The sequence below is a fragment of the Vanacampus margaritifer genome, chromosome 17, assembly GCF_051991255.1.
Source record: "Vanacampus margaritifer isolate UIUO_Vmar chromosome 17, RoL_Vmar_1.0, whole genome shotgun sequence".
NCBI lineage: Eukaryota > Metazoa > Chordata > Actinopteri > Syngnathiformes > Syngnathidae > Vanacampus > Vanacampus margaritifer.
Window position 1 is genome coordinate 9252350 of NC_135448.1, and position 24239 is coordinate 9276588.

A 24239-nucleotide genomic window follows, 5' to 3' on the forward strand; every position below is an offset into this window, starting at 1 on the left:
TTTTTTTCCCTTTTCTTTTGCTTTCTTTCTTTCTTTTTAAAGAAAAAAACCTTCATTACCTTTATCTTTTAATGGGAAATTTCAGTGAGTGTCATGTCTTGACAGTACCTTTTTATTCCAGTAGATGGAAGCATTGACCTAAAATGGAGTCTGGAAAGGCGATCTAAACCCAGAAACTCAAAACTGTGAGGCAGATGTCCTAGCCTAGCGACTGGTTCACTCTGCTGCCATACTGAGAGATGTTTTTAAGCCAGATAAGGTATCTCAAATCCTATTTATTTATTTTTGCTCATTTTTCAATCCAATCTCGTGACATTGTGCAGAGATGACCTTTAACTTGGTTTGTCTAGCCCTAGCTTCACATTGCAGAGTGGTGAAATCACGTCGACCATAAAAGGTATGTACATAAAATGGCCGCCAGCCACTCGCAAATTATCTGAAATGTGTATTATGTACTGTCCCTGATGCAAATAAAAATAATAATCAATTCTGTAGATTGTAAGCCTTAAATTACAAAATGGCAAATAGAAAGGAGAAGAGTATGCCAATACTGTATGTATACTGTACATTACTTGATAGACACCTACTGCCCAATCCATTGCAGAGCTCCAGACTTTCCCTAAATGGTGGCATTTTGCCCCTTAAATTTAAGACAGCACAACTAGAATTTCCATCTACTCACACCAGTGCAACCACTAAATTGGCAGGTTTTATTCTTGAATATTTTTTGTTGCTATCATAATTCAGCTAATTTATTACGAGTGATATTGTAAAAATTGTTTGGATGAGTATTTACTTTGCAAGTTAGTTTAGTGTGTGCCCCTAAAATTAGGGGCCAACGTGTCATTATTAAAAAAAAAATTAGTCTGCAAAAAAAAGCTCCTTCCTTATGATGCTATCTGATCTGTTTATCATGTGAACTGCTGTTTTCTGATCATCCGTTTTACATTGCTGTACTCATTACTTCAACTGGGTTTAGAATTTAGTCATTTTATTTGAACAGACTTGACCTCCTCAGTCAAAGTCGACACCTCTGAGTGACACAATAAACAGCCCGTAATAGTGAGTGACAGACAAGGAGACATACGGTATGGCAATGGAGCCAAAAGAGAGCTTATCACTGTTAATAATAACCATGGTGCGTTCAAGTGTCAAACACCTGCGCATTAAAGAAAATAAGCGTTAATAAGACGTGCTTGCTTCTCTTGGCATGAAGTTAACAAAAAAGGCACATCTTGCTTTTTGCAAAGCAGTCAAATGAGACTGAACGCTACTTGGCGGTGAAGGGCGAGTTCATGGCACCCGAGTGGTGATCACGGGTGATCTGTCTCAAAGGCCTAAGCTGGTAAAAATAGTCCACACTGTTAGACGTCACTGCTAAACAAACAGCCCCTGTTCAGTGGACATGAAGTAAAGCGGCAATGTCGCAATTATTAAGTATTTAGAACATTTAAACAGTAGTGGTAGCAGCCTTTTGCTATGTTGGCTCAAATAACCTACGATGCATTCTCATGTGTATAGTAGATGGGCATTGATTGGATGATTGACAGTAAATCGTAAAATAAAATAAAACATGTAAAATGAATAATTTTGTATATACAGTTAAAATTTTAATTACGTTATGTATTATACAAAATCAAATAATTAGTCACTTAATTTATTAAAACAAAAATAATTTCTATGTGTTCATAAAATCGTTTAATAATTGTTTTAAGTATAAATAATACAATCAAAAATTAACGACTCATTAGTATATTATATATTTTTAAATGTATTCTACAGTACTTTTGTTTTCCAACTGGGGCATTCGTCACCCTGCGTTGCTTTGTCACTGACATCTCGCGAGATCTCGATCGATTCGGCAGCGTCCACGACGAGCTAATCTGTCGACGGTTAGTTGCTGAGAACGCTCGGATCCTCGAAGCCACATACAAACTGCATTTGGAAAAAGAAACATGCTTTTATGTTATATATGTATCTAACTTGGATTTGCTCGACAGTCCCATCTTCTATTTAGGTCGTGGAGGAGTCGCTTAATATACGTGCTTCGTCGCGTAGCTGCTGCTAGCGTCGAGCTGGTTAGCTTCATTGCTAAAAATTCGGCACGGAAAAATACAGGAAGCCGAGCTCGGACGAAGCGCGGCCTAAAAGGTTTATTTCTACGCACGGACGCATCAAGATTATCAAAATCGACACAGGTAAATTACACAATTTGTATTTATCGAATGTGTTCGTAACATTGAAGCTAACTAAGGTTTTTGAACGTTTTGTAGTCGACGTTTGTGAGTCTGTAATGGAAGCACGTAACGTTGCAGTCGGGAGCGATTGACTTTAAACATCGAATATAGAAATTAGAAATCTGCATTATTTTGTCAAGATGTCAGCTATCTTTTCCCATACACATCTAGTATGAAACGGTACCTATTATTTGTAATAGGTTTTGCACCACGTGTTACCATATGACAAATAAAGCAGGGATCAATTGATGTTAAACGTGTAATACGTCCATTTTTTACTGCGTGTGTGTGCGTACTGTGATCAGATTCTCATTAAGAGCTACTTGATGTGTTGTTAGCATGAAGAAAATAGCGTGGCCTGTATTGAAGCCTGTTTGGTAAACGGATATCAAGTAATTCAAGATGCAAGGCTGTCGAAGGGCCTCATGGTGGGAATTGTGTATTTAGAACATTCGCTTCCTTTTCTTGTAATGCAGAATGGAGAGTTGGTGTTTGGTTACATCCGTGAAAGCCTCGCCTTAATCATTCTATTCAATGACATACATTATATATGAAGGGCTTATATTGAATGGAAGAAACCACACTGGCAACCGTAGCGTGCATGAAAAACAAAGCAGTCTGTTTGTGTGTGCGCGTGCTTGTTGGCCTTTTTCCACTGCCTAAAATGGCCACTCAACTATTTCATCTACTATGCAGCAATGTCTTCTAAAAGTCAGCCTTGGGTATGTAAGAGATAAGGCCCGGGGGCTTTTAAACCGGTTTCGGGGCAATAGTGTGAAGTGTCATGGCAACCAGTGTGAAGCCCCTAGCGACCGTTTGTTGTGTTTGGACATGAAACCGCATCGGGTGTAAAGGGTAGTTTTGTCAGCCATGCCAAAGGAAATCTGCAACAAAATGCAAATGTTATCACTGTATACGCCATTAAGGAATTAAAGGTTCAACAATCACCACCAATGCCACACATACAGATAAAACATGTAGATTTAAGGAAATAGTACACAAACAACGGGATCAGATACGGACATAAAATGGAGCGATATATCTTATAACTTATTTACTGCATGTACGGTTTACGGAGTATTAACAAAAGTATTCTCAAGCATTTTTAATTAACTAATTAGTTGTATTATTATTTAGTTTAATTCGTTAAACAATATTTACCTTAGGGTAAATTGAGGGAGGGTTGTTATGAGTATGATATGATTTATGAGACTTTTTTTTATTTTTTTTAACAAATGAGCATTAACAATGGACCTGCTTTCAAACATGCAATACGTAAAATTAGGACTATTCTAAATACTCTAGAGCCTTTTCAAAATTCCTTTGATGAAGGATTATGTAAATGGTTGGTGAGAATTGATTACTTGTCAGTTAATCGATTAACATTTACACCTCTACAATGAAATATTTACACTATTTTAAGCAATTATTTATATGATTTGTGTGTATGTTGAAGTGGTTTCCAGTTACATTGTACTTTTTGAAATATGACAAAATGAGAGGTGGACAAGTAACCTGAAATGGATTGTGTTTGATCTTTGGGGGGGGGGGGTGTCCACTGTACTTAAATTAAACCTATTTTCAAAGTGATAAATATGTACATTTTATTTTACGGCAGGTGACATTTTTGCACCTCTACAATGCCATCTCAATAATCAGCAGAGCAATTTTGTGGTTGTTGGTGACCCACAAATGAAATTACAGGCTGTAAATTGTATCCAGTATTACCACTTGTGTGCTACGCTCTCCGCATATTGAGTGCACAGAAGTGGCCCTCAGTCTCATTCTTCTGCAGGCTAATGTCCATATGTTTGCATGTTGTTGCAGCTGCTGCAGCGTTTCTCCGGCCAACCTGTTGGCCTGTTTGTGTCATTGCCGCACGGGTTTTGATTCAAGGTTTTTCCTGACAGTTGAAGGCCATGCGTGCTTCGTGGTGAACGTTAAAAGTGGATTTTTTCTTCTTTTTTAAAGACAGGTGACCGAGTGTCACATTTGTCCCATATATGCCTGTCAATAGCTCTGTTTGCTGTCCAGGCCTGATTTAAAAAATGAGTCACTTCTTGATGTGTTGTTTTGAAGCACTTTGGTTGCTCAATATTTTAACCTTCGCACTAGCTTGAGTGTTTGACTGCCCTTTTGCACATTTGGTAGGAAAATATTGAGTGCAGCACTTTACACACGAATCTGTTTTTTGTTCTTTTTCGAGGCTATTTAATCTGAAATAAGGGCTAAGATGGCGCCATACTCACCAACCCGCTCCAACTCCAGATCCAAGTCCAGGTCTAGATCTGTATCCAGGTCTCAATCTAGAAGCCGCTCTCGCTCAAGATCCAGAAAACGCCGTTACAGGTATATCCAGTCCCATTCATTCATTGCTACTGTTCATTTGCTCATCGCAAACACTTTTGGAGGTATTTACATCTCTTTTTTTAAAAATGTTTTGTCTTTCTTAAATCATATGTAAATGACAGAATTGACATTCAAACCACCAAATTAAGCATACCCCAAGCACTTGCGTAAGCGAATAATAGATACATATCTTGTGTGGTGTGCGTTTGAACCTAGTTGAAACTGTTTATGATACAAGGCTGCCCCGTTGATGTAATTTTGCAGGAATATGAATAAAGCAGCAATATCCTACCGTTATTAATCCATCTCTGTGGGCGGCCATTTTGCCACTTTGTTGCCTGAAAATGACATCACAGTTGCTCAGGGCTTGGTCATGTGACCAAACTCAGAAAACTGTAGCTGTGATTGGTTGTGAATAGGCCTGGGTTTAAAAAAACAAAACAAACAATATATCGATATCGACTCGATATTCCTTTTCATAGCCCAATATTTATTCATAAAACCATGAATCAATACTTTTTAACACTCTCAATTAACTCTTTCACTGCCAGACATTTTCAGAAACGGGTTGTCGCCAGTGCCAGCCCATTTAAGCATTTTGAGTGATCTTTCAAGGTCCACAGAAAATGTTGTGTTTAGACTATGGAAACACACATACTACCAAATGAAAGATTGGACTCTCATCTTTCATCAGAAAAAAAAGTTTGTTTCTACCTTATTCCGTTCTTCAGTAATCAACAATAGAAAATGGTTACTTTCACCGAAATTCTCTGTTTTGAAACAAAAACGGAGAAAAAGAGCTTTTTGTGAAACGATGTTATTTCATGCACTCTAGTGAATTGTACACTTCTTTTTGTCCATGAATGATGCCACAAACACCTAAATAGTGCTTTACTTCTGTAAAACGCTTTCACCGACAATGAAAAAGTGTTTTTTGATTGCAAAATACGTTTATTTCCATTCAACAGTGTAACAATTTGACAAAACAATTTCACAAACTATTTACAAATGTGTGCAACTGTGGTACTATTTACAATTATGTGGATGTTTCAAATACAGTTTTTCTTTTTGTAACGCTCTCCTGCGTGCAAGGAGACGCCAGGACTCGCACAACAGTTTACTTTCACTTTCGCATTGGTCCGTTTCGCGTGCAAACGTTACACTTTCTTGATGGCCTTTTTTTCCGGGGAATAAAAAGCAAGTAGCAGACTGTGTACACACTTCCTCCGATGAATATGCATTGGACTCGGGGCACTCTCCGTCGTCCGATCGAACGTCAGCCTGTGCGTGCTCGGTTGTGCTCCGCGTTACGACACCGTCATAGCCGCCGCGTCAGCGGTTCCAATTTCGCAGTCAAACTCGGATTCACCTTCATCATCATCGATGATGATCATCGTCGTCATCAATGTACTCTTTTAGCGTTGGTCGATGCCTTTTGTTTTGTAAGTGTAGAGCTGCTTGCAAACGCTCGCCATTGCCCGTTCCCTCCTCCATCTAGCGCCATCTAACGTCTTCTACTGCCGCGTCAATGCTTTCCAACCACGGAGTCACCACCCTCATCTTCATCATCGATGATGATCATCGTCAACAATGTGCTCTTTTAGCGTTGGTCGATGCTTTTGGTCTTTGAAAAAAACGGCTCGGGCGTGAGCTCCTCGCGACCGGCCGCCATTTTTCCTTTGTTTTCCATTCTGATCTCCTGCTCGACGCTCTAGCTCCGCCTCTACTGACGCCCACCCGATCTTGTCAAAAGAGAGTCATCGCTGCCCTCTAGGGGCCAAAAATAGTCATTGGGCACAACAGACCGGCTGGAAACTTTCACCACAGCTCCGGAAGCCTTGCCCGCACCCTTTTCAAAAAAAAATAAAAAAATTGGATGCCGTCTTTAGATGTCATTGGCAGCGCTCCGTAGGTTTTTACTTGACGTCTTTAAACGTCAGTGGCAGTGAAAGAGTTAAGGGTGTTAGAAAAAATCGATTCCGCAATATATCACGATATTACAACACGCAATTCCCGAATCAACTCGATATGCGGCCGAATCGATTTTTAAACATACATTTTTTAATAGGATATAGTCAATAAAACGTCTTACTTGGGGTTAGGATTCACACATTAAGCATGGAAGAATGTTATATTAATGGAATATTAAGCCTTAATATTTTATTTTAGTGCTGTTCAAACATGAAACAGACTGCAACCTATTTGCTAAATGCAGTGGCTCACAGTCATAAGCCTGAATTTCCAGATAAATAAATACATTTTCACACAAATCTTACAGTGTACATGTACACGTTTACTGATTAGTATTTAACAAATTTGAGTTTTTAAAAAAATCGCAACAATCAATTTACAGATTCGTATCAGGATTTATCGAATCGTGACCTATGAATCGAATCGTCAGGTACTAGGCAATTCACACCCCTACTCTCAATACATATGACGTATCAATACGTCATAAGCGTCATAGTCGCCACGGAAACACGACTTATAAATGCACCATAAGGTTTTTTTTTTTAATGCAGTGTACAGGAGTGGCTGGCGCAGTTTCTGACTGAAGGAATATGCTTGACTGCAATGTTAGTGAAACTAAACGGCCAGCAGGTGGCAGCACGTATAAGATCATCCACTATCACACAAGGATCTTGTTGCAGAAGAAGAGAAACAGGACGTGTAGATTGGGACTGGGAGTGGCCTCTGTCACTGCGTGTCGTAGAGCAGTGGGGAGGAAGCAGAAAATAGGCGATCGGCAGAATATTTTGTTATCAAAAGCACTTTTTGGAATGTTGATTTATTGCACAAAAACATTATTTAGATGTTTGAGCTGTCACAAAAGAAAAAATAGTGTTAAAAATCCAAGTTGTGCTTGAAATGTAGGAATTGGAATTTCGACAAAACTTAGCTATATTCTAAGAACAGAAAAAGATAGAAATACTTTTTTTTCTGATGAAAGAAGATTGTCTAATCATTCATTTGGTACGTTTATACAGCAAAAGAACACAATATTCTGTGGGCTTTGCAAAATCAGTCAAAATCCAGTAAAACGGCTGGTATTGAAGAGGGGTTGCTCCAATGAAAATGCATGGTATTCAATGAGTTAATAAGGCAGGGGTTAAAGTTCTCCGTCGTGGGGACGGATTTCCGTCATTTTGAAAATGAGACGAGTGCACCCCATAAACAAGTCCCCTTGGGGACTGCACGTTCGTTGTCTAAGATCCCATCACTAAACTGACATTGCTTTCATGCATTGAATTTATTAACTCTTTCACTGCCAGACGTTTTCAAAAACGGGTTGTCGCCAGTGCCAGCCGATTTAAGCATTTTGAGTGATCTTTCAAGGTCCACAGAAAATGTTGTTTGGACTATGGAAACACACATACTACCAAATGAAAGATTGGACTCTCAGCTTTCATCAGAAAAAAAAGAAGTTTGTTTCTACCTTATTCCGTTCTTCAGTAATCAACAATAGAAAATGGTTACTTTCACCGAAATTCTCTCTTTTGAAACAAAAAACGGAGAAAAAGAGCTTTTTGTGAAACAATGTTATTTCATGCACTCTAGTGAATTGTACACTTCTTTTTGTCCATGAATGATGCCACAAACACCTAAATAGTGCTTTACTTCTGTAAAACGCTTTCACCAACAATGAAAAAGTGTTTTTTGATTGCAAAATACGTTTATTTCCATTCAACAGTGTAACAATTTGACAAAACAATTTTGCAAACTATTTACAAATGTGTGCAACTGTGGTACTACTTACAATTATGTGGATGTTTCAAATACAGTTTTTCCTTTTGTAACGCTCTCCTGCGTGCAAGGAGACGCCAGGACTCGCACAACAGTTTACTTTCACTTTCACATTGGTCCGTTTTGCGTGCAAACGTTACACTTTCTTGACGGCCTTTTTTTCCGGGGAATAAAAAGCAAGTAGCAGACTGTACACACTCCTCCGATGAATATGCATTGGACTCGGGGCACTCTCCGTCGTCCGATCGAACGTTCGCCTGTGCGTGCTTGGTTGCGCTCCGCGTTACGACACCGTCATAGCCGCCGCGTTAGCGGTTCCAATTTCGCCGTCAAGCTCGGATTCACCTTCATCATCATCGAGTATGATCACCGTCGTCATCAATGCACTATTTTAGCGTTGGTCGATGCCTTTCGTCTTGTAAGTGTAGAGCTGCTTGCAAACGCTCGCCATTGCCCGTTCCCTCCTCCATCTAGCTCCATCTAACGTCTTCTACTGCCGCGTCAATGCTTTCCAACCACGGAGTCACCCTCATCTTCATCATCGATGATCATCGTCGTCAACAATGTGCTTTTTCAGCGATGCTTTTGGTCTTTGAAAAAAAAAAACGTCTCGGGTGTGAGCTCCTCGCGACCGGCCGCCATTTTTCCTTTGTCTTCCATTCTCATCTCCTGCTCGACGCTCTAGCTCCGCCTCTACTGACGCCCACCCGATCTTGTCAAAAGAGAGTCATCGCTGCTCTCTAGGGGCCAAAAATAGTCATTAGGCACAACAGACAGACTTGAAACTTTCATCAGACATGCGGAAGGGTTTCCTCTACCCGTTTCAAAAAAAAAAAAATCATTGGATGACGTCTTTTGACGTCATTGGCAGTGAAGCGTAGGTTTTTACTTGACGTCTTTAAACGTCAGTGGCAGTGAAAGAGTTAATACCACCTTAAAAATTCTTGAAAAAGTATTGAAGTTTAATATCTGGGTGAGGTCTTAAATGTCATGCTGTGTGTACCTTCTCCGTGGAGAAGCAGGAAGCCATATTAGGAGAAGTTGGCGGAACTGTCTGTCCCTAGAGTGCAGGGTGGCATTGCGGACGGTACATGTCGAGTCCTCCGCACACTGCGCAGCCAATTTGATTGTAGGAGGGGAAAGAGGATGTTTTAATCGCGTTGCGTTAATAACTAAAAAAAAATTATAACAAGTAACGAGAAACTGTATTAAAAGTAAGCCTCCCAACCCTGCTTATATAGCATAACATGACCATGTATAGATAGATATTTTATTATACATTGATACTGTCTTTTAAGTCTGCTTGATTTTTATCTCTCAAAATGCATTAAGTTGATGTTTTTAAGTATGTATTAAGTATTTTTTTGCATTCCCTATTACCCTCCTAGAGCGGTCGTATGCTTGTCACATTTTTCATCCCTGATAATGCCTAAATATTATTATTTAAAAAGAATCAGTGTGCGCCCACCTGCCCTGCAAAATTTGTGTTAATTGGCCGCAGTCAATTTAAACATTATGTTTTTTTCAGTCAAATTAATTTTTTTTTGCTTTAACCCTTGTAATATGGCTACCAAATGCAAATGTGTTTTCTTTTATTCAGAGTACCCCAAGAGGAGCCCAGTGTTTTTGCCACTTTATTTACATAATACAGTGGTTGTAATCAATTTCAATTATTATTTTTTGTTTTGATTACGTCATGTTCAATAAAACACATGATTAATGTAACCGCATTGGATTCAATTTTAAATGTAAGTATTAATATATATTTTTTCATTTGTAGCATTGGTACTTCTGAGAATGTCTTCCATGTAAAAGTAAAATTGGTACTGCATGAAGTCCTTAACTGAATTGAATCGAATACATTTTGTAAATCTCAATCAATACCCAGCCATAGTTAAAACTGTTAAGCCGTGATTGGTTGTTACCTGAGCCCTAACTGTGATGTCATTTTCAGTCGACAACAAGTGTGAAAATGGCCGCCCCTGAGATAAATAATGGCAGATCCCTGCACAGAGATGCTTTGCACAAGTACAAAGTCGTCATTGTGACAACTTATTGTTTCCCTCTTCTCTTGCAGCTCTCGGTCTCGTTCCCGCTCTCGATCCCGCACTCCTATGTCCTACCGAAATTATCCCTCCCGGGACTATCAGAACAACCGTGGCTACAACAACCGCGGGTACAACCGTGGCTACCGAAGGCCGTTCCACTTTCGCGGAAGAAATCGAGGCTATTACCCTCGCGGTCACTATCAGAACAGGGGAGGCGGCGGCTATGGCTACAAGTCCAACTGGCAAGGCGGCGGTGGCGGCGGCGGCGGAGGCGGAGGCTGGCACGACCGCAAGCGTGACCAGGACAACCGCTCCCACAGCCCGCGGAGGGGGCGCTCACGCTCCCACACGCCGAACAAGCGCTCGCCCAGCCGCTCGCACTCCCGTCACTCGGACCGCTCGTCCTCCGAGCAGTCCCAGCGTTCCAGGGCCTCCAGCTCCTCCAGGTCGCGCTCCTCCACCCCGTGTCCCCGCAACAAGGGCAAACCCAGCTCCAAGATTACAAAGGAGAAGCAAGTAGAGAGTCAGGCGGAGAAGCCGTCAGGGGAAGGCAACGTCATCGAGAAGGCGTCAGGAGGTAAATGGATCGACTACGACACAGGCCGAGGCGGCTCCGAGGCGGCTCAGAAGGAAGAAGCTGCGGCGGGCGACGGTACCCCCAAGTCGGCACACGCAACCTCCTATGGCGGCTTCGGCTTCTTCTCCAAGGAGGATGCCAAATCTGGAGAAAAGATGGTGATCTCTGCTGCCTTCAAAAAGTATGTCTGTTTTATCGTCTCTCCCAACTCAATGGGATTCCTGCCTTCTTTATTTTCACAGCAACTTGTGCAACATGTAATTTTTCTTTCAAATATTTTAGCCTTTTTCCAAAGATCATTGGACGAATCGTCAGTTTAAAATGGAATAGGACTCCTGATTTTAAGTATGACAATTGTCCTTTGATGTGCACTGAGAGGAACTTTATTGAAATCCCACGTACTTAGAAAAGAAGCGCATTACGTGAGTATACATACTGTCTCATCGTCTGTACTATTTGCAGCAGGGAAGGCCTTTTGTTTTCCCCAGCACACACGTTGTCACTTTTGCTACATGGCCTTTTTTTGCTTGTTTCCAAGTCACACACATTCACTTCTGTTGTGCTTTATAATGGTGCATCAATCCCGACAGGTGATTTGGGTTGGCATTTTGGCACAATTAGCCCAATTAGACAGCTCCAGATGCATATTTTTTCCTGTCAGCTGCAATTTAACGTTCTCTTTTAATGGCTGCTTGTCTTTTGCTAGGTTCTTGGCTGAAAACAAAAGCAAAAAGCAGGCAGGTGAAAAGGAGGATGGTAACGATAGCGAAAAGGGCAGCACTGAGAGAGAGCAAGAGAAGGGCATCAAGTCCGGAGACATCTTCAGCATCTCCGTTCCCTTTAATGACCCCAAGGAGGACAAGACCATGCCGTTCTTCGATGAAGAAGAGGAGGAGTTCCTCAAGTCTCACGGCTTGAAAGACAGGGACGGCGAGGAGGACGGTGCGGGCAAATCCAACCCCACACCTCGAGATATGTACGGGAAGTGGGGCGACGAGCCAACCTATTCCACCTCCTACCCGTTGCCCAAGGAGAAAAGTCGCAAAGATGAGGATGCGGAGACCTTGGATAAAATGGTGGAGGAGATGTATCAGAGCCGCAAGCACAGCAAGAAAGAGGAGAAGGCTAAGAAAAAGGAGAAGAAAGAGAAGGAGAAGGAGAAAGAGAAGAACAAAAGGAGTCCGTCCCCGGCCGTGACGTCCAAAGGCAAGGACAAGCCGCTCTTCCCTGGGGCCTTCCCTCGCGACGATTCTCCCGCACGGCTGGCCTCATCCAGAGAGGACTTTGAACAGAGGATTGCTTCTTTGGAGGACATGCCAAGGTATGCCCAGTCACAGCCACTATTTGTATTGTTTGGTATTTTGCAAAAGTCAATACGCTTCTGGAAAAATATTGTTTTCATGGGACAACAACGAAGATATAAAATCAGCAATTTCCAACGTATCAACTTCAAAACACACCAACAAGGCGACCACTACCTTGTTAAAATAGCTGAGGGCAAAGATGATAGATTGATATAGTGGTCCTATGATCAATAGAAGAGAACAGAATGGAAAGGCTGGCGGTTCGCTAGTTAGCGCCCCAAGGTTCAGATAAGAATAAAGGAGACATGGAGGAAAGGGGGGGGAGAAACAAGGCCCAATCTGTGCTCATTTAAAGGGGAGCACATTATGGAACAGGGTTAAAAAAAAACTGCACATTTTCACTTATGGGTTTACTCACTTTTGTTGCCAATGATGAAGACTTTAATGGCCGTGTTAATGCTAGCTGTACTTAACATTGTAGCAATGTCATAGCTTTGGTGTTGTCCCATGAAAATACCAAAATATTCACAAAAGTGGTCAGCTAGCCATGAATGAATATTTGCCTTCATTGTCCTTTCACGCTCCTCGCTCAGCTCCTCCATATCCAAGAATCGTCTCACGGCAAGAGATCTGGTGAATCCCAAGAAAGATTCGGAGTTCCGCTCAATCTTCCAGAATATTCAGTCCGCCCAGCTTCGCAGCAGCCCGGCCGAGCTGTTTGCGCAACACATAGTGTCTATTGTGCATTACATCAAAGGTACAGTGCTGCAAACACACACTCCAGTGAGCTGGGCATAAAGCCATAGAATGCATTAGTAGCGACTGACCGCCGTTGTCCGAAAGTGTCTTCGTACCTCTTTCACTGTCTACGTCTGTTTGCTTTGCTTACTTTTGCAGCTCAGCACTTCACCTCCTCAGACATGACTTTAAGTGAGCGCTTCGCCATGTACCAAAGAAAAGCGGCAGAGGTAGAAATGAAGCCAAGGAAGAGCCCAGAAATCCACAGGTTTGTTTGAAATTTCGAACCACAACACATTTCACACAATGATGTGCTTCCTCTTTTTTTTTTTTTAAATGAGCTTCTCTGTTCCCTTTCAGGAGAATTGATGTTTCCCCCAGTGCCTTTAAGAGGCACTCTCACCTGTTTGAGGATATGGACGAGGCAAGTTTCAAGGTGACCTGTCGTTTAGAAACTTGACCCGTTTCCCACAGCCCAATTTGAGACGACCCAAAATGGCAGTGTTCAGCTTTGTGCTTTTCTTTCAAAGGATGCATTTTTCTAAATCAAAAGAGCCCAATTGTGTTTTGTAAGTGCCAAGCAAGCCTGCGGCCTATGAGATATGGTTATTGATTGGGGGGTATGTACCAACCCCGAGCAAAGGCTAAAAAGGAAGTGAGTTATGATCCTGAGTCCAAGCCTGTCATGGGACGCTTATCAATGCCTTAACCTTGTAAGTATCTTTCTGTGAAAAGAAAACAAATGAAGCTAAAAAAATAAATACTGTAATGCTAAATGATTCAGCTTGTGATACATGCATGCTGCTGGTTTCCATCAGTACTTCTTGTTTTTATACTGAACTGTGACAGACTAGAGCCTGTAACTGTGAGTACACATACAGTACTTGGTCTTGACCACTAGGCGGAGTCAACTGGAAGTGCATTTATGTGAAATCTTGGCTTGACAAATGAATTACCGGCATTCAGGCCTTGATTCATGTTTCATAACTACCTCTAGGTGGCGTCAGCTGCTTCTTTACTCACACTGAAATGCTTTCCGCTGCAGGATTCAAGCAAAAAGTTCAAAGGGGACACGATGGACCTTCGCCTGGACATTGAAAGGCGTAAGAGGTTTGCCGGCAAGGACTACAGGCGCGAGGCAGGCCGGAGCCCCGGAGGCTCCCAAGAGAGATCCTCTGAGAAATCTGGGAAGCACCACAAGAAATCCAAGTGAGTGGACAAAATCACGCCACGTTTTGGCTTCGTAAGTTCTCACCTCGCTTGTGTCGACAGGAAAGGAAAGAAGAAGCGCGATCGCTCGCCATCCTCGTCTTCGTCCTCGTCCTCTCCGTCCCCGTTCCCGGCCGCGCAGCCGCCTTTCCGCAAGGAGTACATGGGAGACGGGCCGGACCATTTTGAGGAGGGCTTCCCCCACACACGCTACCCTCCGCGGGACTACAGCGGCCACCCACGGGATTTTGAGGGCCAGCACATGGAAAGAGGCCGAGGCCGCGGATTCGTAAGTGATTGGCTCGTTTGTTCTGCGCTTGCTTGTCACTCAGGTACTGACGTCTCATCTTGTAATTTTCTATCCTTATGGAGTCACAGTCGACTGCACTTCTCTGCTCTGTTCCTACTTGGTAATGCTAAGGAACATTATGTGGATGATAATGATGACTCTATCTTACTTAGTCCTTGCACCTCATGATATTTACCAAGGTAACGTAGTGCAAATCAGTGGCCTCACTTCAGTGGTCTGATTGCCGTTTTGCTTTTTTCATAGCTGATCTGCTCACTTCTACTGTGAGTGAAAGTGGAACAAGCCCATTAACATCTGCTTGCAATCCAACTTGCTTCTTCCCTTTTCAGTTCCCCAGAATGAGAGGGCGAGGATGGAACAGGGGCAATTACCCAGGCAACAACAACAACAACAGCAATGGCAACCCTGCCAACATTAATCCTCAAGGGCGCCCCCCAGAGGAGGAATGGGATCCTGAGTACACACCCAAGAGCAGGAAGTATTACTTGGTGAGTCACAATGAAGTTGCCTCTGGACGTGGCACGTTAATGGCTTCTTAGCACTAGGAAATTTGATTTCAATTTTGGCTTCTCGCGATCATAACAGCGCGGTGTCTGAAAGTACCCTGAATGCCCTTTTGCTCGACACCTCAGTTTGAGTTTACTGTCAAATTAAACACACAAATAGTATTACACGCATTGTATATTTATCAGGCAAGCTTCATTTGAAAAACCTTGTTAGTGCTAAAGCTAAAGTCTATGTAAAATCCCATTGGCATGCTAACGGGGAATTGGCATCGACTTCTGGAAAGTGATGTTCTTTCACATATTGTATGCGAGAAAGGAGCCCGAACAATAGGGATCAATCACAACTTTGTTCTTTTACGCTTCTTAATCTCATTGTGTGTACTCCTTGCATGCACGGCACCACACTGCTCCTAAGAGGCCGACACGCGCGCAGCAGGAAAAGCTGGTATTTGTTTTTGTTTTTTTATTGCTGTTAGTGTAGTTTTACTTTACTTTGTTACTAATTTATATTCTGGTTGCTCTTTGAAGTTCTATTTCAAGTTTCAAGGATTTTTATTGTGGTAAACGATAAGAAATGCAATAATTGAGGTCCAAGGTTTGTCTTGTGAAAATCAAAATCGACAAAATAAGATGCATATATGTATAAAATATAACGGGAGAGGAAAGATGCTTCTACACCGTTTGAATGTGTGCAATTATTCAAAGCAACAAAATGCAAGGGGCTTAAATTTCACATTTCACATCACACTGTCAAGTGATCAACTGCCAATTAGACGTTTTCCACCCTAGCTTGATCTCATTTCAAAGTTTAATTTCATTTCTTTTTCAGCACGATGACCGCGATGGCGAGAAAACCTGGGTGGACAACCGCGGGCGGGGCCGGGCGTCCTTTGCCCCCCGCCGGGGGCGTTTCATGTACCGCAAGGGAGGCAGCAGCCCCAAGTGGGCCCACGACATGTTCCAGAACGCGGAGCAGCCCGAGATGGGCGACGACAACATCGAGGCGGAGGTTAAAGATGGCAAGAATACTGACGAAGGCCTGAAATCCTAAACGGCTGTCAGCGTGTCCACATGTTGGTGCACTTGTAAAAAAAGGAAAAAAAAATAATAGTAATTTTTTTCTCCCTTATCTATCCTCTGCTCATTTAATTCTCATTATAGCTCAAGTGAAGAAGTTGGTTTAATATTTTTAGGTCATGTGTTCGATGAATGCATGGTTGATTGTTGAATACTGAGGCATCATCGTTGAATAAATGTCAGAAAAAAATACAAAAATATTTGTGCCTTAGATGATAAAAAAAACAAACGGTTTCATATACGTGTTTTTGCGTTTTGAAGCGGAGGGAGGCTCGTTTTCTCGTATGCTTATCATTTTTGGACCCTGGTGACGTCTTGATGTTAAAACTGCATGAACCGATTACTGCTTCTCCCCACGGGACCAATCAATAGTTCTCATTGTCACCATTTGGATTTTTCTATTCAAACCCCTCACGCAGTTTTTTTGTGTTTTTTTAGCACTGCTTTATCTATGATTTTCATGTAAAAGGTCCACCTGAAAATAGAACTGCTTTGCTTTAAACAAATATGTATACTAGCTATGTAGGTTTACATGTTTCTTGGGTCATTTTTGGCAAAGTGGATACATTTTTATGTTTTTTAGCTTTTATTGACAGGCGAAGTTACAAAATAATGTACACAGGTACAAACTAAATTGCTGTAATACTTGGGGGTGAGCAAGTGGAATTTTTTTCCCCCCCTCATGTGTCAGTTTAATCAAACTTTTCATAAAAGCTGACGTTATAAAGAAGAGTACCCCAAACATTGACAAAACATGAAATTTTTAATCCATTGATTGTCCATATTGCATGTACGCAACACAACTGTGGGACTGCGGTTCATTTTGTTTTCTGAATAATATGAAGCTGACAACTTTTATATTGTTGAAGAGCTGTCAAGTTTGTCTTTTAATTTTCAATAAATGTCCTTTTCTTTGATTTAGGAAATGAGTTGTGAGAGTCTTGTTTGGGAGCAAGATGAGAAAACGGAATTATTTACCTCACAATAGGTAAAACTGCTTATTAGATCTAATATAAAAGCTGTATTACAACTGTAAAAAAAAAAATCTTTTTTTTTTTTGATTGATATTGTTCGAGAGTAATTGAAAAGTGTTCATTATCGTGATTGTGAAGTTTGCACAAACCATACAGCACTAAAATTTGCGAGTTTGTGCTTTCAAGGGCCGTATTAAAATTTTCAAATAGCCACAAAAAACGTAGTTTATTTGAAAATTTTATTTAAGATCAAGTCAAACATTTCCTTTATATCTTTTAAGAGTCTTCACTAGCATTTGTGGAAAGCAGCAAAATCCTATTATGTATTTATCCGTCTCGGGGCGGCCATTTTGCCACTTACATCAGTTTCTCGGGTAACGACCAATCAAAGTTCACCTGTTTTCAGTGTTTGGTCATGTGACGTTCAGAAAGTAAACTGGTCATTAAATGGAGCCCGAACACCTGTGATCTCATTTTCGGTTGACAGCAAGTGGCAAAATGGTGAGATGGATAAAAATGTGGATTTTTTTGCTTAATTCATATTCCACAAACATATTGTAAACAATTAATAGAGAATATGTTTAAATGTAATAGCCTATTTACAATAACTTCATCACCAATTTAATGACAAATGTATTTGAATGACGCAGTTATGTTGGAGCTAACATCCATTTGGCAAAGAGACAAAAAAAAAAAAATCCATTCTTCTGAATTGTGTTTCATAATCTTACCCTGAAAGAGCTCAACACATTGTGAGCAGTAATACCAGTCACACAAAACAAGTAAACCAGTACAAATTGTCAAGACTGCATGCATCACGAGCGCCTAATTTTTGCTGGGATGTTTTCTCTCCAGACAAGAATCCCTTTTTTCCAGCCTCTGCCGTTCCAAACATGACAACCAGGTGCTCCACTTAATGCATAATGAACCTTTTTATGGCGAGGGGGTTGGATGTTGGATTTTTGGAGTGCCAACAGAAAATGAACTCCCTCTCGAGACTTCGCTAGGATCCACTGTGGGACGCTCGACACACAAGACAGCAAGTAGTATGCGTAAACTAAATGGCTCTTTCATAGAGCTAAACAGACACGTCTTTACTAGAGAGTCACGTTGTTGGGAAACTGCTGGGAATTGTGTGGAAAGAGAAACACGGAGCGTCAGGGTCCGTGACACTAGCCGGTGGGAAGGCTGGGAAAACTTTGGAGTTTTGTCTGGGAGGAAAGGAAAGAAAGTGCCTCTTTTGGAAACGCTGTGGTCTTAGCTAAATGTTTATTGGGCCCCCTTTATCCTTTATTTTCTTTTATGATGCCCATGTAAGGGCTACCAGGACTTCTCAAAATTTATTATAGCGAATTTAAAGCAGATTCCCCAAAATGACTTTAATGTTGTGGTAACCATTGAATTATTTTTGGCGTATGTTTGGCAGGAGAGCCTTTATGATTTTATTCCAGTTTAGATGCCAAGCTAAATGTCTTTTAAACCTCGCATGCAATACATTTCAAAGTTTCTAGTGTGCCAAATGGTGCAGCAATATGATTTGTTATACACACATTGTAATAATTTTATTTAATCGAGACAGACACTAGCAGGGAGAAGGTATGTTTTACAGTGACAAAATACTTAATTACTGTTTTTATCTGAAAAATGTGACACATATAATAATGGAATGCATCCCCCCCCCCCCCCCTTAATTTAGAACGTTATTTACCATTCATGAGAGCAGATGTGTCACTTTTCAAGTCACAAATTGTGAAATGGTAGACAGATACTACAACACAGATTATGAAATATTGATAATATTGTGTCAATGATCAACCATCTTGTTTTAGACGTGTAAATTTTAAAATTGTAAAAAATAATACAACATTAGTGGTGGGAATCTTTTTTTGGGGGTGTGCGATTTGATTCAGAATTGATTTTTGATTCAAAATGATTTGATTGACAACGATTTTTGCTTTATTCTATAGATGTGCAAGGAATTGTAATGATCTACTCCAGTCTGACTCGCCAATGCTAATTAGCGCGCTACTCGTGGCACTTTTATCACTCAAAAGAACGGCTCCACGCTGCAAAAAAAAAAACTTTTATTGGAATAACTTGATTGTGACTTTGTCCTTCTACTCTAATGTGGCTACAACTTAACAATGTATTAGACAGCGTGGAACCACACTGCCCCTAAGTGGCTAAATCGGGTACAACATAAACAGCGCTCCAAATAAAGGCACACACAGACAAAGGCAAGACAGTATAAAATAATTTAAATAAAATCGATTTTGGGACATTTAAAATCGATTCTGAATCGTACTAAAATGAGAATCGCGATTCGATTTTTTGGCACACCCCTAAACATTATGCCCCTTTTAAAATGCACATCTGCAGTTCTAATGTATTTTTTATTTTAGGACGCTAGTGGTAATGAACCCGTCCGATAGTTCCGGTCCCAGTGGCCAGGATGTCGGGCTGCCCATTCCTCCATATCTCCCTGACGATGCGCTCCCTCTCCTCCAGACGTCGGGCCTTCTCCAGCTCCTCGACCGAGGCGAACACGTCAACGCTCTTCAGGGTGCCGTTGGACTGCGTGCTTCGCTCGTCCATCGGCACGAGAGTCATTTTGCCGCTCCTTTCCTCCTCTTCCTCCGCTATGCTCTCATCCTCCGCCTCCTCCTCCTCTTCGCTGGTGGACTCCTTCAGCTGCCTCCTCTCTGGGGACGGAGCTGGCCTGCTGATGCGGCGGCGTGACCTGCAGGTGATGCCGGCAACCAGGAGGCACAACGCCATGAGCAGGCCGAAACAAACGCCCATCATGAAGTAGAGGGCGAAGCTCTCCGGGTTTGCTGTATAGACACATACAGAATTAATATACTTTATATTGTGATTTGTTTCGTCTTTAGTTTTGATTCTGCATTTGTTTTGGGCTTTTAAATCAATTAATTTTTAAATCCTTGCACTTCCTGCCATCCGGCTTCCCTTCACTTGGGTCCTCCAGAATTTTGCCACTAAAACCCTCAACCTTGATGAAACTTTTGATTTTAGCAAAGCGCAAAACCAGAGAACATAATAGCATTGTGTTAAAGCAACATCCAATAGCAGTACGGGACCAAATGCACCTAAATTACACAAACATAGGCGGTCCGTGTAGAATTTGAATTCTGAGACATTACCTTTGATGTGAGCGTACGTTGCCATGCTGTTACTGAGCAGCTCCATGTCTTTCCTAATAGGCTCCATCCTGCTTTAACAGGCGCTTGAAGTTTCTAGCATCTCCAAGATCTTACTGGGGAACTCCGGGAATCTCGGCTCCTGTAAGGTAAAATCACATGCAAAGCGTTTAGAAACTTACGCTCTTTGTGCAACTTTTAAACTGAGGATTGACATTTCACACAGCACCAGGATGCTGTGTTTATGTTCAACCTTCAGCAACGACATGGGCCTCAACTAATGGGGATGTTTATATTTATGACATCAGTGCCCGAGGGGACTCATTTCCAGTTTCCGGTGTCAAACAGCTACACTTTGGCTCTTGTTTCACACAGCAACAGTGACAAGATGGCTCTCACAAGGTTTAAAAAAAATATATCCAACTGCTGACTGAGACTTTTTCCCAGTAACTACTTTTTGCTCCAAGTTGGGAGATAATAATATAGGCCATACCGCCATCACTCAGCGGTCTTACAGTTGCAGTTAAGTTTAATGTAAACATGATGGCTGATTTCCCAGCCCCTCACAATGCTCGCGTCATTAAAACAACATACAGGACATGGGAGCCAGAACGTTTTCCCTCTTGCGCTTTCTCTCCAGGGAGAACAAAATTCTACCCTTGTTCCAGTTGCTGCCATCAGGCAGCTCGACTCACTCACCCACCCTGATCTTTATCCAGATGACTCTTGGCAGACCCCCGCAAAAACTTTGCCTGATTACAGTGTTCTGGCGTTATCGCCGTGATTGCTGGTCAACAACTTTACGCTTTAAACCATCATTTAACCCCTACAGAAAAATGAGAACTAAATACAATGTTTTACAGTCATTGCCCTTTTTCTTCACTTGCTGTTTGGTTAATGACAGATATTATAACATTTTTAATACTTCATTTTATTTTATTAACCATTGTTACACATTATTAACATTTTAATTCTTCAGTATTAACCTTGTCGAAATGTTTTGTGTCCTGTGCAGAGCAAGTGGTGTTGATTTCGGTATAATCTGACCTTAAACTGGGACATACTATTTAGTCTAAAAAAAGTTCCTTCTCAGCGTTTTGTGCGAAAACACATTTGGTCCTTGAGAACAGAATCTGTTTTGAACACCCACACCTGACACTGTTTTCGCCATAGCTCATGGAAAATACCCAGAGAGTATGTTTTGTCTACAAATGAAAGAGAGGAGGTCTTTTTAACTATAAGAAACCATTGTACATGCGGAAGAGCTACATTTGACGCTCTGAATCCCACCTGTTTAAGTGATGAATTAGAGGCAGTTATTTGTCCAGAGATCTCTGACCTTTTTCTTACATTAAATCATTTTTGCAAAGGTGTATTTTTCTTGCATTAAATCTACAGGTATCTATCTTCATTTTTGGAACACGCAAAGAGGACAAAATAATTTTATTCCTCTTTCATTAAATAGGTAACTTTTTCACGCTATCTGAGGATAATAAATGGCAAAATGATACATTTAAAATCCATTAAGCTCAATGACAAGGACTTATTTTGTCTTTTGTTGTTAATAAACTGCCGCTGTGCTAACAGATTTGTTCCTTGACGCTAAAGTTGTAGCTCCTGTTAGCAGGCTGTTAGCTTATCACACGTTAGCTGAACTAGACTGTCGTGACTTATTATCTGCTACCTTTTAATAGTACTACTAATATTAATAATAATAATAATAATTGTAATGTCTTGTATTTGTAGTGGAGTGCTGGATGGCGATGGATTGACAACAAACACGGACACACTTCAGAACGGCAGGTTTCAACTTTACTTGGTTTCTTGCTCTTACGTAACATACATTGCGGAAACAGTGCGAGTAATAGCATAAATTATAGCGCTCCTATTGGAGACTCTCGGTACTACACATGACAATAATAATCTGCTACATACATTTACTCTGTTACAAAATGTGTGCCAATGTTAAAGTCAGGCTAGCTAAGCGAAGGATAGCAAAATGTTTTGATATGACAAAACAGTGCAAGTAATAGCATAAATTATAGCGCTCCTATTGGAGACTCTCGGTACTACACATGACAATAATAATCTGCTACATACATTTACTCTGTTACAAAATGTGTGCCAATGTTAAAGTCAGGCTAGCTAAGCTAAGGATAGCAAAATGTTTTGATATGACAAAACAGTGCAAGTAATAGCATAAATTATAGCGCTCCTATTGGAGACTCTCGGTACTACACATGACAATGATAATCTGCTACATACATTTACTCTGTTACAAAATGTGTGCCAATGTTAAAGTCAGGCTAGCTAAACTAAGGATAGCAAAATGTTTTGATATGACAATGTTTTACTTTTCAGTGGAGCTCTGTTCCTACAAGTGAATAACCCAAATATATCAACATATATCAATAGCCAAAGATAACACACTGGTATGTTGTATTTATAGTAGATATTTGTATGCAACGCACTTAAGTCATAAATATAAAACAAAAAAATGAGAAACAATAAGTAGAGGCTACGGTGGTAACTGAACGTGTCTTGGGTCGTGTACCATTAATATATAATATATAAGTGATTTTTAGACAGCTTTAAGACCTTACGAACCTTGTTTTTTGTTTTTTTGCTCTAAGCTAGCACCCTGTGCTATTTCTATTGCACATCTATGAGAGTGTTTCCAACTTATATCCAACTTTTACTTTTAAAGTTACAGCACTGGGAGTAGTTTGAAATCTCACAATTGGACACTCCAACACATAACAGGCCACTTTTCTGCACGTCTAATCTAACATCTCCAATGTAAAACACATTTTTGTTGTCCCCTCAACAAGTGTATTTTTATGCCGAGTGGCACAAACAGGCATTTTGTGGTTGCCCAAGCAGGAAGCGCTTCACACAAATCCCAGACGGAGACAAATGTCCATTTTTATACAGCTTTGGGCAGACAAATGAAACAGCCAGCACTTCCAGGCTGTGCCCAATAGCGTCTTGACTTAACCTCTTCGCACTGAGAGACGGCAGCTGTAGCTGTTTATGTGACCCCATAAAACGTACTCCGGCTCAACCCTCTCCACATTTCCTGCCCGGATAATCCCGTTTAAGATGAAAGCTGGAGGTACTGACAACAAGTTTTGTTACTTTACTGCAATTAGTCTTGTTTTTAACTGACTAGAGGGGCAGCGGTGTTAATAAAAACACGTGTGGGAAATTACTTTGAATGTTGTTTTTTTAGTTGACTGTTTTTGGTTTGTTGTGGCCCCTATTAGGAACTATAAAAGTACTTTTAATTGCTTAAAACAGGGGTTGGGAACCTATTTGATCCAGTCCTCTAGGCAATTTTACAAGCAAATAAAAACTCATAATAAAAGACCTCAAAAACCCACAAATGCTAATGAATAAATAAAGTAAATGTTTAATAAACCCCCCAATGTAGGCAAGCACCATAGAAAATGGATACAGATCGATGATTCGTCTTCTTCACATGTTCCTTTTTTTTTTAGTTCAAGATTTGTTTTTCATAAATATGCAGGCAACGTGGGTTCAGTGCTCAGTGAAGTTGCGAGTGTGAATGGTCAGCTGAGAGACTCTGACCTTAGCTGAACCAAATAAGCGATATAGAAAAATGAGCGACTGAATGACTTTTACTCCCGACATCTGTATTTTGTTTTTTTTACTAAGCACAAAAGTTAAGTGTGTGCCACCTCTGGAAAGCTTTAGTAAATAACTCACCGTGGTCCCAGATTAGTGTCCGTGCTCTCCTACTAAAGAAGTAGAAATCCATATATGCAAAAAGTGACATATCATTGTTCCCCCACAGAAAAGCAGTGAAACGACGCCAGCCACCAGAAATGAGATGATGTTTCTTCTCCTGGAGTCCTAACATCCACTCCCACTCATCAGCAGTGGGAGGACACCCATCCAACTGACACTCCCGATGAAATCGAGATCCTTTCGCTTTCAAAATCAGCCCTCGTGCAGGTATAAAACACACGCAGAGCAAATCACTCG

General features: G+C 41.0%; 2 protein-coding genes across 7 annotated transcripts; one reads left to right on the forward strand and one right to left on the reverse strand.

The window, feature by feature from the left end:
* The first annotated feature begins 185 nt into the window (after positions 1-185).
* Positions 186-17025, forward strand: thrap3b (thyroid hormone receptor associated protein 3b). 6 transcript variants are annotated; one of them, XM_077549182.1, is made up of 13 exons: positions 186-259; positions 351-397; positions 4444-4586; positions 10408-11136; positions 11662-12276; positions 12853-13016; positions 13157-13265; positions 13358-13433; positions 14043-14206; positions 14270-14495; positions 14846-15004; positions 15438-15467; positions 15852-17025. In XM_077549182.1, the coding sequence occupies exons 3-13, from the start codon at positions 4471-4473 to the stop codon at positions 16071-16073; spliced, it is 2610 nt and encodes an 869-aa protein (XP_077405308.1). In that variant the 5' UTR covers positions 186-259; positions 351-397; positions 4444-4470; the 3' UTR covers positions 16074-17025. The 6 variants fall into 6 exon arrangements, with proteins under 6 accessions (XP_077405308.1, XP_077405307.1, XP_077405311.1 ...); XM_077549181.1 differs by having other exon boundaries at positions 212-397; XM_077549180.1 differs by lacking the exons at positions 186-259; positions 351-397 and adding an exon at positions 1829-2198.
* Positions 17026-17295: 270 nt separating this feature from the next.
* Positions 17296-24114, reverse strand: eva1bb (eva-1 homolog Bb (C. elegans)). The gene is made up of 3 exons (XM_077549193.1): positions 23961-24114; positions 20235-20373; positions 17296-19907 (listed from the first exon to the last, which is right to left on the reverse strand). The coding sequence occupies exons 2-3, from the start codon at positions 20299-20301 to the stop codon at positions 19480-19482; spliced, it is 495 nt and encodes a 164-aa protein (XP_077405319.1). The 5' UTR covers positions 20302-20373; positions 23961-24114; the 3' UTR covers positions 17296-19479.
* Between the last annotated feature and the right edge of the window lie 125 nt (positions 24115-24239).

What these genes read in the sequence shown, in the direction of transcription:
- eva1bb (XM_077549193.1), bottom strand. Translation starts at nt 20,301, where the DNA reads ATGGAGCCTATTAGGAAAGACATGGAGCTGCTCAGTAACAGCATGGCA. An exon ending in AACGTACGCTCACATCAAAG is followed by an intron (nt 19,908 to 20,234) that starts GTAATGTCTCAG and finishes GTGTCTATACAG; the next exon opens with CAAACCCGGAGAGCTTCGCC.
- thrap3b (XM_077549182.1), top strand. Translation starts at nt 4,471, where the DNA reads ATGGCGCCATACTCACCAACCCGCTCCAACTCCAGATCCAAGTCCAGG. An exon ending in AGAGCAGGAAGTATTACTTG is followed by an intron (nt 15,005 to 15,437) that starts GTGAGTCACAAT and finishes ACTGCTCCTAAG; the next exon opens with AGGCCGACACGCGCGCAGCA. An exon ending in GCGCGCAGCAGGAAAAGCTG is followed by an intron (nt 15,468 to 15,851) that starts GTATTTGTTTTT and finishes TTTCTTTTTCAG; the next exon opens with CACGATGACCGCGATGGCGA.